The sequence below is a fragment of the Lolium rigidum genome, chromosome 6 (genome assembly GCF_022539505.1).
Source record: "Lolium rigidum isolate FL_2022 chromosome 6, APGP_CSIRO_Lrig_0.1, whole genome shotgun sequence".
NCBI lineage: Eukaryota > Viridiplantae > Streptophyta > Magnoliopsida > Poales > Poaceae > Lolium > Lolium rigidum.
Window position 1 is genome coordinate 259874606 of NC_061513.1, and position 17414 is coordinate 259892019.

At 46.1% G+C, this 17414-nt stretch overlaps 1 protein-coding gene and 1 long non-coding RNA gene across 4 annotated transcripts; both read left to right on the top strand.

Moving 5' to 3' along the window:
* The first annotated feature begins 870 nt into the window (after positions 1-870).
* Positions 871-6406, top strand: LOC124668673 (type IV inositol polyphosphate 5-phosphatase 9-like). 3 transcript variants are annotated; one of them, XR_006991785.1, is made up of 7 exons: positions 871-1124; positions 1214-1398; positions 4498-4556; positions 4892-5022; positions 5238-5389; positions 5892-6186; positions 6320-6406. XR_006991785.1 is itself a non-coding variant. In XM_047205768.1 (3 exons), the coding sequence occupies exons 1-3, from the start codon at positions 1014-1016 to the stop codon at positions 4538-4540; spliced, it is 339 nt and encodes a 112-aa protein (XP_047061724.1). In that variant the 5' UTR covers positions 871-1013; the 3' UTR covers positions 4541-4721. The 3 variants fall into 3 exon arrangements, 1 of the variants encoding a protein (XP_047061724.1); XR_006991786.1 differs by lacking the exons at positions 871-1124; positions 1214-1398 and adding exons at positions 4012-4076; positions 4184-4277; XM_047205768.1 differs by lacking the exons at positions 4892-5022; positions 5238-5389; positions 5892-6186; positions 6320-6406 and having other exon boundaries at positions 4498-4721.
* Positions 6407-6944: 538 nt separating this feature from the next.
* LOC124668674 lies at positions 6945-10018 on the top strand. The gene is made up of 3 exons (XR_006991787.1): positions 6945-7052; positions 8398-8520; positions 8701-10018. It is a non-coding gene; the product is annotated as an uncharacterized LOC124668674 (long non-coding RNA).
* The last annotated feature ends 7396 nt before the right edge of the window (positions 10019-17414 follow it).

Sequence of the window (17414 nt, forward strand, 5' to 3'; positions counted from 1 at the left end):
CGACAAGTAACCACAAGCTAGCTAGATAGTACGTGTGCTAATGGCATGCATGTGTAGAGTAGAGGTAGCCCACATTGTCTTGGGTGCATGCCGGACTGCTCCAAGTCTCATCAAGTTGACCATTTTCCACACACTTGCTCGACTACGGTTCTACTCTATACCTTGGTGACATAACTTTTATTCTTCTACCAAAAAATACATGTGGTATGCATGTCTATTCTTTCACATGCATTATACTCACTAGTATATGTGTAGATTGTTATTTTCTAGCATGTTAAGAAGCTTGATATGTATGCTTTGACTCTAGGTATTGCCCATTTTTATGACTTATGGAAAGTTGACTTGCCATTTAGTAGGAATCCACTGGCTTCTAGCACAAGACCATCCCGCAACCCCAAAACGGTGTAGTATAGCATGAGAAAATGAGCGAGAAAATGCAAAGACAACAAGTTTTTGAGACCCCTTGTAACATGGGATTAAACATATATTACCGTCCATCGCACCCCACCATATGCATGGACTCGGGTGGTGCACTATGTTCAAGCTAATTCATTGTCTGACATAATCTGACACCGTGGTAATCCATGTACTTTTCCATAGCATCTACACTACTTAAAAAGGAGGAACATGTTCCTTATTCTGCCCACTCTTCCAATACGTCAAGATTTTTGGTCGTCCGTGTCGTACTCCCGTCGCGCACTTGGGCCATCCCACCCCGAGCGGAGAAACGTATGGGCCGCCAGACCCGAAAACACTCGCCCCAGATGCCATGGCCCAAAAACACTCGCCCCAGATGCCATGCCCTCTTTTTTCCCCTATTCAACCCACGCCGCCGCCCCTCATCCTGACCCCCAGCCGCCGCCCCTCGTCCCGGCCGCCCGGAGATAATCTCCCCCGCCGCTGCTCACCCCGCCGCTCGGAGACAACCTCCTCCGCCGCCTTCCCCTACAAGTAACAGTGCAGTAGAGAGCTTCACAAAACAGGGATGCTTTAGATGCATCAGGAGCAAGCAGATGGTGGGCATATTTGCCTCAGTCTGGGTGAGAAGCAATCTTAGGCCATACATTCGCCATTTGAATGTGTCATGTGTTGGATCGGGTATCATGGGCTACCTAGGGAACAAGGTACACTTTACATCCATGTGTGAGCAATAAGACATGCATATGTGCAATCTCATGAGTGTTAACCGTGTACTTTGATATTTGGATTTCAGGGTTCAGTGTCAGTTCGATTCTTGTTGCACGAGATGAGCTTTTGCATTGTTTGTTGTCACCTGGCTTCAGGTGGCAAACAAGGGGATGTACTGCTGAGGAATTTTGATGCAGCGGACATACTTGCAAGGACGAAATTCCATGGCGATGGAAATAAAAAGCTGCCAAAGAAGATCCTTGATCACGAGTAGGTTTACAGCATCACAGCTCACTGACCTTATGTGTTTCTAAGTTTTTTGCTTTTGGTAATCCTCTTAGATCTCGTGAACAGGCAATCCCAAGGCATCTTTAAATTTTGTGTTCAGTATAAAACAACCTTAGATACTTATCCCTACACATAGGATTAGCTTCTACTCTGTTACTCAAATGATTGTGTTCTTTAGTTCATAGTTGATGTGACATGAGGGTATCCCAGCTGAGAACTGTCATCACATCAGTACCTGCAGAACCTGGCTAAGTACTGTTGTAATGACTAGAGAGTGCACTTCGTGCTGTTAGGCCTTGGGTTGCCTGTGTGTTGTGTTGGAAGCCGGTTGTGGCCCAACTCGTGTGCGAGCGAAGGGAGATAAATACCCTGCTCCTTCTCTGTATCGGTATCGAAGGAATAGAACTCTGAATCGACTCATCTCGTTTGCTTCTGTTTCCTCACCTCTTGCTTCTAATTTCTCATCCCCAGTTCAAATCCTTTGTGCGATTCTGATCCCCATCAGGTCAGGTCGTCACAAATTGGTATCTAGAGCCAGAAAAATCTCCACAAAAATTTTCCCCGCCGCGCACTCGCATTCTCTCGGCATTGATCCGTAAATCCGGGCGCAGGTGCGGATTTACTTCGGTGAATCTGCGCGAAATCCTTAGCTCGGTTCGATCTGTTTGGAGGAGTCGCGACGGCGTCGTCCGTTCGGCCTTCGGCGCAGACGAAGCAGGTGTTGATGGCGTTGGAGGAGTCCGCCACGTCCACGCAGTTGCTCCTAGAGCAGCTGCTCAAGCGCTTCGATCCAGCGATCACCGTGAGTCTCGCCGTCGGCATGTCGTGCCAGAACTGCTTCCGCGATGTGATCCCACCACTAGCGCGCCTTCTCTAGGTAAATGATGTTAAGAATCCTCCCAAGGACAGCCAGTGTAATTGATCCATGATCAATTATGTTGCGCGTCATTCATGGATTTTCTTTTTGTTCGGATAAAACAAGCTGGTGAAAGTGGATGGCTCCATCTGTTATAAGTTGCAAGCTCAACATGTTTCTTCATTTTGATGATGCTTACGCCAGCTGTACTGCATGGTTCAGTTTATCATCTCCCCTTGGTGCGTGCAATATACAAATTGATAGATATGGACTTTGTGGTTTTCTTTACTGTTTTCATATATTCTGCCTGCTGGTAAGTTTTGACCTCAATGGTGATCAGTTGGCAGTCTGAATAAGTTCTATGGTACTGATTTTGGTACATACTTATGCCTATTTTCTACTTTAGTGCATAACTACTTTAGTGCCTAATATACTGATTTCTATGGTCCTGATTTAGGCACTAAAGTAGTATGTCCCAGGCAACATAGATTAGTATATCCCAAGTTACATGTCTGTTTATGAAATCATGTTACTATAATCTTTCCCTAGCCATTTTAGTGCCTCTTTTTTCACTTGTGCTCCTAAGAGATGTGATTGCACCTGAAATGACAGTCACGTTCTGCTTCCTGGTTAGCTCTTGGTCAGCGTTACAAGATAGGTAGAAAGAAACTTGTGCTGTATAGAGTTTATTTTTAGCCAACCACAGCAATTTTGGAAACATGATGTATAGAGTTAGTGTCTCCTGGACAATATTTATCACCGACTGCCCGCTTTCTTGCATACTATTGACATTGTTATTGTTAGGATACCATTGGGCATTGCCATGTAGTATGGGAAAAAAGAAACAAGCATGTAGAGTTTATGAAATTCCATTAGTATGGAAGGCACCAGTTAATGTTCCTAGCTTCAAACATGTATCAGAGATAGTTCCATAGCCTTAAACATTTTCTTCTTTCCGGTCTGCTTATAAAATGAGTGGATCTGCTTTACTTCTTCTATTTATTACATGGATCATTTGCTTCCATATAGTAACCAACCTATATTGCTTTGAGGAGACAAAAACAATAGTGTTGTACATATATACAAGTTCTTCAGATTTTTCTATTTAAATCTTAACCACTAATTTTAATAGTGTTGTACATATATTGCCTTTTTGATAGTGTTTTAGGTCGCTGTAGCGGATTTGTTGGTGATTCCATATGCTATGCAGTCGGTCTATTTGTACAGCCTATTAAATCTACACTACTTAAAAAGGAGGAACTTGTTCCTTATTCTGCCAATACGTCAATCCCTTCGTCGTCGCTCCGTCCATCCATCGCTGCACATTTTGCAATTTAGCCCCTAATGACGTGGGAAATTAACCAGCAGTCCAAATTTCCTTCGTTCCCAACTCCAGGCGCAGCCCGCACTCCTCCCTCACGCGTCGTGCACCGCCGCCGCTTGTAGAGTGGAGACACCTCCTCTCCGGCGGTCACCGGCGACCTCTCCTGCGCCAACCTCCTCCCGATGTTCCCTGTCATTGGGAACACCACATGCCGCCTCTGCGACGTGACGCCACCGCCGACGCCTCGGAGCCCCGTGCTTTTCCAAGATCTGCATCTCGCGCGGCGGCCGCCAACAGCGCCTTCACGGATCCCACGACTTGGCGTCGTCCCTCCGGACAACCCATGGCGCATGTGCGGGCGAAGCTGGGTAGCTCATCTTAGATGACGATGACGGCCGGCCGGCCGCCCACGGTGGCACACATGACCTCACACGAAACCCGCCTCACACGAAGCCGCCACAGAGCCTCCGCCCTCACAAGGTATGGCCTCCTGTACCAATCTTCTTCCCGCACTGATATGCCTCACGCATCTGTGATGTTGGATGAGATTCGTACCGTGGACAACTTATGCAAGGTACTGCCGGAAGGTTCCTTCGGCTACAAATTGCTGATGAGATGAAACAGCGTGGGTACATGAGGTCAAATCAATGGACAATGTTGGAGACATTAGCACTCATTGAGGTTTGCTTCTGAACTCTGCTATAGCTGAATGACAAATTTATGTCCACACTATTTTGTTTCTGCGTACATTCGATTATTTGCTGTCTCACAATGCCATTCTGATTATTTTTATGATCTTGCTTCACCCAATCGTTCACTTGTTGTGTGCATTAGAGAACTTGCATTTTTTTAATTCAACAAATATGCTTCTCCGTCTAAACAATGTTTCCATTTGATATAGGTATGGCTTGCTGGGCTTGCTGTCACATATGGACTCAACTTAAATGCTCGGATGTCAAGGTGGATATTGAGCTTCTGTAAATTAAATTACAGCTTGCCTGAAACCTAGCTCAGATTTAGGTTTGATTAGTGAAGACCTGCAGATCTATTTTATTCTTAGGAGGTTTTTTTAATACACCATCTGATTAGTTTTCCCTGTGTTGTTTGCATCAGCGGTGTTTGATGCCATTTAACCTAAGCTGTATGATAGTTTATCCTGATTTTAGCAACCTGATTAGACATAAGCAACACTGTTTTTATCCATGATGCAACATTAGTTAATTCTTGATTCTTCCCCGTGAATTTGATTACTGTCTATCAGGCTAACAGTTGTTGTAATATTTTTTATTGCACAGAGGTCAAGTCCCTAGAAAATTAAAATGAGCTGCTGGAGATAAACAAAAAGGATTTGAACGGAAACATGGACAGTCAAGGGAGGTTGCTTGATCTTGATGTCGCCTCTACTTTATCATTTGTGAAAGCAAAAGTAAGATCATTAAAACTAAAAGTCATTCAGAGATCATTTGACATGCTTGAAAGATTTTGTGTTACGGATAACTAGAAGTTGAATCTCCATTTTTATTATGGTTTCTGGAGTTAAATAGGATATTTATTCAGACTATATTCCATTTTATTTTCTTGAATTATATATGATCTTCTCATGTAACTCGTTCTAACAACACCCTTTTTTGCATATTTCAGTTCATTACACCGTCATGTTAGTCATGTACTAGGAAATGATGAAGTCAGTACATTATTGGGTACTCTTTATTGATTATATTTCAGTTAGTGCCTTGATTCACGAAGGGTTGCAAAATATATGGATGAAAGGTCATAGAAGTACTACATTTGGAGTAAGTTTCTAAGATACCAAGCTGCCATAATTTAACTATTTTAAATTGCAAGACAAATCAGTTTATACAATACCAAATTGTGGTTGTTATTTGTTACATGTTGGTTCAGGCATTTTCTTGGGTGACTCCCTGCCAAGGTGCTTAAGATGTGCTATGGTTGATTCGTAAAGCTTAATGTTTATAATTTTCTTTTTTGGATTTGTTCCTCTCGCTGGATGTCAAGTCTAGGTTAGGCTATACTTTTCAGAACATACTATTCATTTTGGATGTTCCTTGAGGTACATCTAAAAAAATTTGCTCACAGAAGAGATGGAGTTTGGGATTCCATTCTAGAATTGGTTGCCCTTTTTCAAAAGAGGTCATACAAGTTAGACTCTAGACAGATAATTTGGCTGACAAAAAAGTTTATCAACCTTTGTTCCTGCTGCAATAGTTATCTGTGTTGTCATGTATTTTATTCACTTCTTTACCAAGATGCTAATATGTATTTTGTTCATTTAAGCTGCCGTGAAGCTGGTTCCTCCTCCGAGTGCCCTTTTGAGATTGATGCTGAAGACTCCGTGCCTCTACTCAACCTTCTGTGTTTTTCAGTTCCAGAACGGTGACACCGCCATCATAGTCGTATCTCCTCGTACTGGTCGTTTTCCCGACCCTTGACTTGTGATTATGTGCGCTGAACCGATGACTGCCCTGGACATCGTGTTTGCTTCAGTTGAGGATTTATTGGTATATTATCCATATAAAGTGAAGATTTTTCTCTAGATATATGACAAATATTTTCAAGGACAAGTATGCAGGTTCTTAAATCAAACCTTTGTATTTAAATTTTTTTAGGGCAATGCTCGTATCTTAGTTCTTCTTTTCTAGATTTGCTTTGGCATACCTTTACTCATCTTATTTCCCTTCATTGTCTTTCTCTTCACTTTGCAGGCTTGGCCAATCCGTTTTGAGGCTTTATAGATTTGGTTATTTTACTTATTTCAAGTTTTTGGCTGATCTGCTTCGAGGGCATCTAGGTTTGGTTGGATGGGTCTTGGTTGTAAATTTATTGCTCTTCCTCTGCATACTTTAGTGGTTTAGGACTATCTTCTTGTAAGGAGAGAAATAATATTGTGATATTTTCTCTAACCGACACTTCCTTATGATTGATGTTTCCATGGGTAAATAAATTTATGTTATCCCTGTATATGCTTAATGCCTTAGGTCTATCTTGCCAGGGAAGGAATGAAAATAAAACATTATTTATCTCTTCATGAGTATGATTATGATGTTAAACAAATGAAATTTCCGCCCTGAAAGAAAGAACATTGTTTATGTTGCTAGGTAAATGCATTTTTTGTTCAGTTGCAAAAAGATTTCTAACTGCAAACTAAAGTATCAACACACTTCAATAGAGTAGGATAAATGCATTTTTCAACCATCCAAGCCAGCTTTAGTGCACTTCTCTGCTATTGTGTGTTTTAAAATTGATTTACTTCCCTGCTTTCCTTTGTTGACTTAAACGGTATTTTTAGTTTCCAATAACTGATGTTGCAGCCTTCTAAATTGCAGGTTTTAGGTCACTACAGAAATTTCAGTAAACCCCTCTGAAATTCATGCAATCCGGTCTTGTAGTGAGGTCATAGTGCTGTCCGTGATATGCGTCGCCTCCATCTTCTTTCCTGTAAGTCATATGGACGAATTGGGTTCTCAATGTTCAGCCATGAAAGTATTCATTTTAGTCTATGAACACTCCATGAGCGCCTACTTTCTGAGTAGTAGATTGTTGCCATACTTATTTATCTCGGTCCATTCAATTTCACTACGCGCAGAAGAAAATGCGTTCTTGAATTACATTAGTGCCATCTTCTTGAATTACAGCTAGATGTGTTCTAATTAGTCCAGACATAAATACAAGAAGGGTAATACAAGAAGGGTTTTATGTTTAACTGGCCCATTGCAAATATTTTTTAAAAGTATGAGCGTGAAAGAGGCAAGCAAATACGTGTTCTGTGTTTGGTTGCAATGAATTGGGCTCTAAATTAAATTGGCAATGGAAAACCAAATCAACCAATTCAATGGAATACCACATAGAGTGTTTGGATGCACGTGGTATTGAGCTATAGAACAGGTTTCAATGGAATACCAATTCCTGTTTGGATGTCACATGTGTAGAAATGAGAGTATTTCTGACGGGAGAGGGAGCCGGGGGAAGGGGACCAACAGGGAGAGGCTCGGTACAGGAGAGGGGAGGCCGCCGCTCGCCCGCCGCCTATCGCTGACCACTTCCCGCCGCCTCTCTACCTCCTGCCGCCGCCGTCCAACTAGCTAGGGTTCGGGTCGCGCGGGGAGTGGGGAGCCAGGGGATGCGTCCACCGCCGGAGGAGATGGCTGGCCAAGGCTTTACCACCACCCACGGCCGCTCGACCACCTTGCGCCGCCGCCCGAGCACATCACGCCGCCGTTCTACGCTAGGGTGCAGCTAGGGGAACGGGAGGACAGGGAAGAGGGAGGGCATGGGCGAACGGAGGAGACCGGACAGGGAAAGGGAGGGGAGAGGGAGGCGGCGGAACGGACCTGGCGGCGCCCCCGGGGAAGGCTTCTCCAGCGCGGCGACAGAGCAGCTTGCAGCTTGCAGCTCGTACTTTCTGTTTTCGTTTTGGGAGAGAGAACGCGAGCGAGCGAGAAGCCAATTCCGAGGCAATATAGAGGTCTGGAGCACTGTACTCGTGAACCGGTAAGTTGGCCGCACGGGGGAAGGGGCGCGGAATTGGTTCCGAATTCTATAGCCCAATACTGAGTACAACCAAATACTAGAATTGGGCTCCTCAATTCTAAAAAGCCAATTCAGAGCCCAATTCATTGCAACCAAACAGGGCAGTATAAAACTTAATTAAAATGTGTAGACTACCAATTTTATGTACTTAAACATGAGATGTTCCATCTGTACCATGCACAATACAGCGCGGTTGATTGTTTCCTTTAGCCAAGAAAAGAACCATAGTTTCTGATATGGATTTGAAATGCAGAGGAGGAGTTCGTCCCGGAGACACGCCTAAGCTGTGGCTTTAATGGCACGCGGTCTGACATCTTCGAGACATCTTCGAGCTAGCAGGAGGTCCTCGTGGAAATTACCAATCAAGGATCAACAGGTTTGTACACTGCAGGTTCCTTCGTATATGACTTTGTACATCGCATGATCAGCCATTCTCTTTTTTGAATACTGAATAGTACACTATTTTTTAGTCTTACGCGCGTTATTATTATATTGCTGATGTTGTGTTCAATGAACTGAGGTTTCACTGCTCTCCAATAACCTTGTTTGCCTAAAGGTGCAGGGTTTTATCTGTCTGACTAAGAAGCACTAATGTTTCGTTGGAAAAAAAACAGAAATTCACCGATGAATATATTCCAACAAAGCAAGCATATAATGGTATCTTCAATACCACAATAATCATATTAAGGAGCTTCAATTTAACTCTTACTTTGAAAGCTTCCAGGTATGTACATATTGATCCCTTTATAAGTAGATATTCCAAGTATGATACATCCTACTGAATTTTCATGCTCATTTTGTTCCCTAATTTTGCTTGACTCTCAACCTCACCAGCATATGCATTCATAAAAAGTCACGACAAATTACATTACATTTGATGGATATTAATTTAGTTCATGCTAATCTCTATTTTCTGGAATATATATGGAGGCAACTCATATTTGCTTGGCTCTCAATCTCGAAATTCATGGATTATGTAATTTTTAAGCATGATATTCTAAATACCAGATGTTTACCTGATTTATTTAGTGACAAGTTCAATCTCAGAGATCTTGGTGCAGAATATCAATTATTGATGCTTACTATTCATGTATCAAGCTTTGAGATTTGGAGGCTCTCATTTTAACGAGCTTCATTAGCTACAATTTTCACAGAAGCTGAACTATGATAACTAGATGATACCCCGCGCCTTGCTGCGGAACTTATATCTTCTATTTTTTATGATGAAAAACTTGAAAACACAACATACATTATTTGAACAGAAAGAGATACCAATGAGATCAAAGAAAGATCTGAAGCAATATTGATATTTCCATATGAAATGTTGAATGAATACATGAATAGATGAATTGCATTAACATAAATTCAATGCTTCCCGGCAGTCAGGCTAACTTGTAAGAGCGCAGAAACAATTGTATAGTACATAAAAGGTACTCTGTTAGCGTAGACAGACTTCAAAAAAGACTACTGAATTCACTTGCACCCAAATGATGAATCTCTGTGTTAACCATATGCTGAATTAATGAACAAAATAGGGTCAGATGAAACTGGAAATTGCTTTTAGATCATGTGCTCTGGACGCAAGAGAATTCAAATGAAGAACAAAAGATCTGAAAAGTTCACATGGAAATATTATAATATATACAATGTTCAACTGTGCATTGAAATGTTAACACATCTTTTGGGGTTTGTCAGACAGATTGGAGTACTGATATTTATATTTAGCTAACTCTTCTTTTTCTTGAGCAGCTCATAGATGAATACATACAAAAAAAAAGACATTATTTCTTTTGGTAAGGAAGTGCACTGTACTGGTAGTACTCGGCATGATTATGTAAGAATGATAAACAATAGAAGAGGCCAAAGACACATCAAAGTAAGAATCAATTACTTAAAGAAAGACATGAGCAACCACCTGATACAGTTTAAACAGCTGAAGGCATCATCAACAATAGACTGCTAAGCTTCAAAGGAAGCGTGATGCAAGGGATTATATATGTAGGTTGTGTCTTACCTAATAAATCTCGAGGCAGGTACCTAATAAATCTCGTGAGGAGGCTACAATTCGTAGCGGCGAAGGAGATGGTGCGGAAGGAGGCCACAGGTCGCGGCGGCGGAGGAGATGGTGCGGGACTATCATGTGGAAAAAGGGGTGACGTGGCCTCACGAGAGACCGGGAAATTGGGACCAACTATTTAGAAATAGAAGATTAGTCAGCCACGCATCTCCGATGATGTACATCAACTATTTACTATGTAAAAAATTGTAGTTTAAGAATTTTGATAAACAGTTAAACTTATCATCCATTGTAATATCTAAAAATACAATTTTATAAAGTCCAGGAGATAATTTCTTTTTCTGTAGACTCGTCTAATTTTCCACATTTTCTTTCCTTTGATAAGTGATTGGGTAATTTGAAGAACTTTTATGTCCTACCATTTTATTTCTTTCATTGGAATGTTTAACTGACATCCATTGTAATACAATTGAATATTATTTTGTCCAGTTGTATGTGATTCACAACTTGTGGCCTGTTATTAACTTTGTTATACAAGTAGGTATGATCAAATTGCACTATATTATTATTCTATTCTCTTATTTGTGATAACTCTTACCGATGGTGGTCTTGCGTAGAAAGAAGTCACGAGTATGCACCTGCGACTGGACGAGCAGCCACGCGAAGAACTTGGTTTTGGACAGCGAACATTCTCAAGATAACGTCAGCATGAGATGATCTGAGAACTTGGTTTTGGACAGCGAACATTCTCAAGATAACGTCAGCACGAGATGATCTGAGCTGAAGAGATCAGGGAAACCAAGAGGGTGGTCTGCTGGGTTGCTAGCTTGCCTTGCGGGTGACTACTCTCCTATAGTAGCTCGGATATTTTCACGTACATTACTTTTATATATTATGGCAATCAAAGATACTTTGAACCCCGTGGCAACGCACGGGCATTTGTACTAGTCACAGAAAAACAAATAGAAATGGAAACAAAAATAAAATAAAGAAAAGTGATGCATGGACTAGCTAGCTTAGAGCATGTCTAACAGGCCCGTATTTTTTCGCCCCGTATAACACGAGTAAAGGGCCCTGTATCCGGTTTTCGCCGGCCAAAAACTCGGGCGAGCTAGCAGAGCCCGTATCCCCACCCCGTAAAACAGAATATTCTGTTTTACGGGGTGGGGATACGGGCTCTGCTAGCTCGCCCGAGTTTTTGGCCCCTCAAAACGAGGGTTTTAGACAGAAATTTGCACAACAATTTCACATCAAACATAGCACATCCAAAATATGTGATGCATAATTCATAGTTTTAACATCACAACACGATCATAGGCAATGTTCAAGCCACGGAATTCCCAAATGTGATCAACCATCAACGGATTCATCACCACCGGCGCCACCGCTCGCCGGAGACTCACCTTGATCTTTGAGCCGGCCATGTCCTTGTACCGTTGTTGAGCATACTTGGGCTGCACAACAATAGTATGAGGAGATGTTTCCACATCATGAACACATCATCAACACAAGGAAAACTTACGTAGTCCTCCGGCACGCATCCACTAGGAGGGTTGTCGGCCACTTGATCCATGGCAGCACTCCAACGAGAACAAGCCGGCTTGATGATGTTCCATCGGCCTTCAAGGGAGCGGTAGGATCTGTCCGCCATGCTTTTCGTGCGAGGCTTCAGCTGGTGGTATTGATCCTCAATGCGCCGCCAATAGCGCTTGCCGCCTTGGTCCACTCCGGTGCACGCATCCATCCCCACCTTGCTCCAAGCACGGACCAAGATGACGTCCTCGATCTCGCCGTAGTTCGCCGTGCGTGGCTTCGGCGTCGACGAAGAACCGGCGGCAGCCGGATCAACCTCAACCACCTCGTCCTCGTCACCCTCATCCTCCTTCTCATCATCAAAGTCTTCAACATTGCACTCCCCATCGAATGCACCGATACCGGTGTCCAAATTCACCGCGGAATCGTTGAGCATGTCCAAGTACGATGTTGTGGACTCAACATCGAACACCTTGTCTACGTCGATGGTGGTTGGCGGCGGCGCGGGCGGCGCGGGCAGCGCAACGGCCGGAACGGACGGAGGAGGGGTCGTGGCCTTGGAGGCCGGCCGAGGCGCGAGGCCGATGCGGCTGATTGCCTTGGTCCGCACCTTGGCCGGCGCCACGCCCCTCGGCCCGGCGGCCTTGGACTTCAACCGGCCCGTCTTCTTGGCAGCCGGCGGCGCTTCGCCCGGTGAATCGGCGGCCGCCGCCGGTGGTTCGAAGAATTGCTTCGGGATCCTCTTCCTCTTCGACGGGATGGTGGAGGCGATCATGGCGGACACGACGCCGGCGGTCGGCGGACCTCCGACGGGGACATCAACCACCGCGCCCGAAGGAGGTGTACCGCCGACGGTAGGCGGCTCTTGCGGACGGTCCATGGCGGCCGGATCCGGCCGGGAATGGCGCGGGGGAGGAGATCGGGCGGCGGCGGCGGCTTGGCTTCGGCCGAAATGCTTCCCGCGCAGTGGAGTGGACGATAGTGGTTTCGCCCACTATCCCCGCTCCCACCCCGCACAAGTAGGGGCGAGGACCCGCCCCGTACTCGAAAACAGCAAAAAATGATTCGGGGGGCGTTTTTACGGGGCGTGCTAGACGGCCGGGTAGAGCCGAAACCCTCAAACCGGCGGTTATTATACGGGTTTGCCCCTTTTACGGGGTCTGTTAGACCTGCTCTTACATGAATGCCATGTGCATACCTAAAATGGCAACGGCATTGCGCCATGAACCTGCATTACATAATGTATACTAGCTAATTAGGAGTATATGGTCATGCATGTACCATGAGCCTTCTTAGTTATGACTAGTTCCCCATGCGTGATGGAATTAATAATAACCATGAATATATGAATAATAATGTTTGGATGGATAAAAAGGACATGCTTCAACATACGTGCATGGCTAGTTTAATCTTGCAACTAGCTAGCTAACTAGTTTCTTCAATGAGCATAATAATAACTAGGACTTTCTTCACCAGGGTGGTGAGGCAGCATCTGTGTCATGGTGGCACGGCACAACAACCTAACCCAAGGCCGATATGGCCCAAAGCATTACCGAGCCTATGCTGACATGTGTGGTCATCGTTGCCTTGACACCCACAAGCTAGCAACCAGTTTCCACTAGAACCATGTTCTTTCTCTCTCCTCACTTTCCCCTTTTTTTACTACTGCTAATTTCTCCCTCCCTCATCCCCCCATGCTTCCGCTTCCGCTTCTTCTTCTCCCCCATCAATCCCAACCGGATAGAGGATAGATCGGCCCTATCTTTGCCGCCGACCACCGCCGCAGCCGCCGCTCTTCTTGTATGGTAAGTTTTCCACTCCATTTCTCGCGGTGCTATGTTGGACTCCCTTGACTGCTTTCTTGACTCCTGCTTCCCGGCCTCTGGTACGGCCGCCGCAAGGCCCTCGAGCGCCGCACCCCGCTCATGGTCGCCGCCACCTACGGCAGCCTCGCCGCGCTGCGCCTGCTGCTCTCGCTCCCCGCCGTCGACGCCAACCGCCGCTGCGGCCCCGACAGGACCACCGCGCTCCACTGCGCCGCTTCCGGGGGCTCCCCCGCGGCCGTCGACATCCAAATAATTTTTTTTAGGGTCCTAGTAATGCTGGTTTTCTCTCGTAAACCGTGGAAGTTAAAATCGGAAGGCAAACAATCTAATCTAAGGAAGGACCACAACTCGGCAATTCTTTTCCTTGAATATAGCCCATTGAAATGGAAATATGAGTATCTGAGGCATGCATTGGGCAGTATTAATTACCGGGATTAAGAGAGAGAAGAGACGCCATTTCCAGAGAGTTAAATCATCCTATTAATTAGAAATTTTGGCTTAATTTCTTGCGACTTTCCTAATTTTACAATGAGCCCTGTAAACAGGGTAGTATAATAAAGTGTAGAAATTGAAGAGACGGCAGGCAATGTCTCGTCACAAGAAAAATAGAAGGAGCAGTTAAGAAGTGTTTAATCGGGTAGAAGTTTAAAAAGGCATGTACAAAGAGAGGAGTCCACGCCGCGATTAATTCCGTCGTTGCCGATGAAATCAGCAGAAATCGGCTCCTAAACACACAAAGTGAACGCACCCACCCAACCTCGATTACCCTTTCCTCCACCGCCCGCGCAACCACAACCTCGCCGGCCGCCCGCCCAGCCGCTCCTCTCGCCGGCGAAGCGCTCGCCGGCCACCATCCACCCGATTCGCTCCCCGTCGCCGCTTCCCTGCTCCCCAATCTTTGATACCGCGACCGGCTCATCTGCCGGCTCGCCGTCCAGGACGACGCGGCTCCGGCGGAAATGCACAGGATGGGCCTCGCCGTACCCTTCACCGGCCGCATCCGTCGCTGCTCTTACGCGGAATCAAGCGCCTCTCCTGGTCGTCCGCGGGCACCGGCCGCCTCCAATCGACGGAGAGGGGGCTTCCACCGTCGAGGCCTTACTCCGCCAAATCCCTTCCCCAACGACCACCACCACGACACCCCCTCCTCCCCCTTTCCCGATTCAACGCCGTTGAACCGCCGTTCCGCCCGCTACAGACCCTAGCCCAGCCACCGGCGTTGCAGAGGAGCAGTCCGTCAATGCTCGGTCTTTGCCGTCCATGGGGATGGCAGCGCCTCGGTGACGGGTGGAGGTGAGGCAGAGCGGCTAACTTCTGCACCATGTGGAGCCGATGTGGCCAGCCAGCAGGCGCGGCCCTCGCGGCGGCCGGCTTCCTCGGAGCCTGCTTGACCACCGGCGAGCGGATCCGGGGGCGCGGCGGCGTGGCTGCAGCTCCTGGACAGGCCTCCTCTGTGTCTTTCCCTATCTCGGCTGGCTTGTACCGACACCCTCGCGTCTGATTTGCAGCAGCCACACGGGTGGTTTGCTGTAGGAGGCAGAGAGGTTGAGTGGGGAGCATCTAGGCGACTCGCCGGCTGGTGGTGACCTGTACAGCGGCACACTCTTGCCGGCGCCGATGACCGAAGCCACTGCCACGCCATGTTGCCCTGCTTGCTCGGGCTTTTCGCCCCGCCCGAACGCAAGCCTCAGCCCCTATGTTCATCGACGTGCTTCAGCCGTTGTTGGAAGGTATAACTCCTCGTCGCCTATGTATTTTCAAATGCATCTCCTATTGCGGGCTAGCTAGTTTTTCCGATCGATGTAGCTAGCTGCATTGAGGTACTGCTAGCTGATTCTTGAACGATGGACTGAAGCTCCTACGCCTAGATGCATGTATGTCAACTGCAAGCTAGTGTTTTTTTCCTTTATCGATCAGCCAAACATGGCTTGGCAAATTATGAATTGGCCATAGCACTAGTATAAGTGGCTGTTGTAAGGAATCCCCTTCTCTGTCCATGTTTTGGATTGATCGACCGACTATGTTTATTTTCTCAACTGCCGTCAATTGCACCAATGAATTAATCCACCCATCAGCAATCTATCCATCTGTCCGTCTTGGTTTGAATGTAAAAGAACTCGCCACTATTCCCGAGGTTGTGTAGTGATTATTTCTTTATTTGTGGATTTAGAATGTTATTAACTGCTTAGATGCTATTGGGTGGGTCGGATCGCAGCAGTGATCATCTTCTTATGTTTTATCTTTTTGTTCTGTTTGTTTAGTATACTTCTAGTAAGGTTTCTGACAGTGGAAGGCCTCTGTCTCTTGCTTAAAAAGAAGTCTGTCTAGAGTCTTTGTCATCAGGCAAACAAAATCATACTCTTGTTATTATGTTACTTTGCTTCATTGTACATGCCTGGGGGTAATCTATGTGACTCGCTTCACAAGCAAAACCAAAAATGTATATTTGCTGGCCATATGTTGTACTTCGCTGATATATGTTGTGCTGTTTAGGTGCTCATAAATTTTGTTGTTGTGCGATATTTGTTTCATTGAGATGAATTCCAATTTGGTTATTGTTTTCCATGTAGCATTACACCTTGTTTTTTTTCAACATGTTCTCACAATTTTCCTATACTGATTCTGCACAGGCTTTTAGTCGGTGCCCTCCCCATTCTGACCTGCCACTGCGCTACTGTGATGGCAATGATGATGCCTGGGACAGACTGGTGCTGATTGCCGCTGTATGCCGGTAAGTACCCTGGCGCATCCTCTTGGACATGTCCATTTCTCTTTTGTTGACCCTGTGGGTTCTTTTCTACTGCGGAAAAAAACCCTAACTTAACTTTCCTGCTATGTTTCATGGTTCGGTGTGGTGGTAGAGCCCAAGGGGGTGATAATGGTGCCGGCGCGGGTGTGCAGGATGGGCGGTTGGTTCAGGAGGGCACCCGTCTTACGAATTCCTCCACTCAGGAATCGGCGCAATAACGACTAGGAATGGTAGGTGCCTCCCGATGCCTTTTACTAATATTTTTGCGTGTTTTGGCTGCCAGTGTACTAACATTAAATCAATGAGGACTTACAACTTATTAGAGGTAATGCAACTACAATCCTAATAGTGAACTTATATTAGTTTGGAATTGAGTTTCATGGTACAATGCAAAACCTTGGACATATAGTTCTGGATTCATCATGGTTTTTGAGTCGCCGACTAATCGCCGAGTCGTCGCGGCGTGGCTGGGTCGCGCAGGCGACTTGACTCACGGAGCAAGTAGCGCCACGTCACTGGCTCAACGGCAACTTCCTGCGACTATACAGCGGCTTAGGAGGAGAGGCTCTAGCCGCCACCGGATTTCAGAGAGAAAGGGAGAGAAAGTGCAGAGCTCAGGAGGTTGCGAGGCCGGCGGCGCTAGGAGGAAGGAGAGGGTCGCGCGGTGAGGCTGGCTGCCTCCGTCCGCCGCCGGTTGCCGCCGCTCCTCACCGGCGGCGCAGAGGCTGGCGGCTCTAGGAGGAGGCTCGAGGACAGAGGCTGGCGGCGCTAGGAGGAGGCTCGAGGACAGAGGTTGGTGGCGCTAGGAGGAGGCTCCAGGCTGGTGGCTGTTTTCAAATTCTAGGTTTTAGGTTATAGTGACGAGGGGGAAGGCTGGGAGTTGTTAGTTGGGCTGGGCTGGGCCTGGCAGGCCAGGGTGTGATAGATTACAGGCCGAATTCTGATTTTTGATTGCCAACTATGCAGGATTACAATAAAAATCACCATTTTGCTTCCTAATTCTGCCCCTAAAATCTAATTTAGGCCATGGCGACTTGGGTCGACTAATCAAGCCCTAGTCGCTGAGTCAAGTCACCAAGTCACGAGCCGCAGCCTCGGCGACTTGACTTGACTCGGCGACTCAAAAACCATGGGATTCATACATT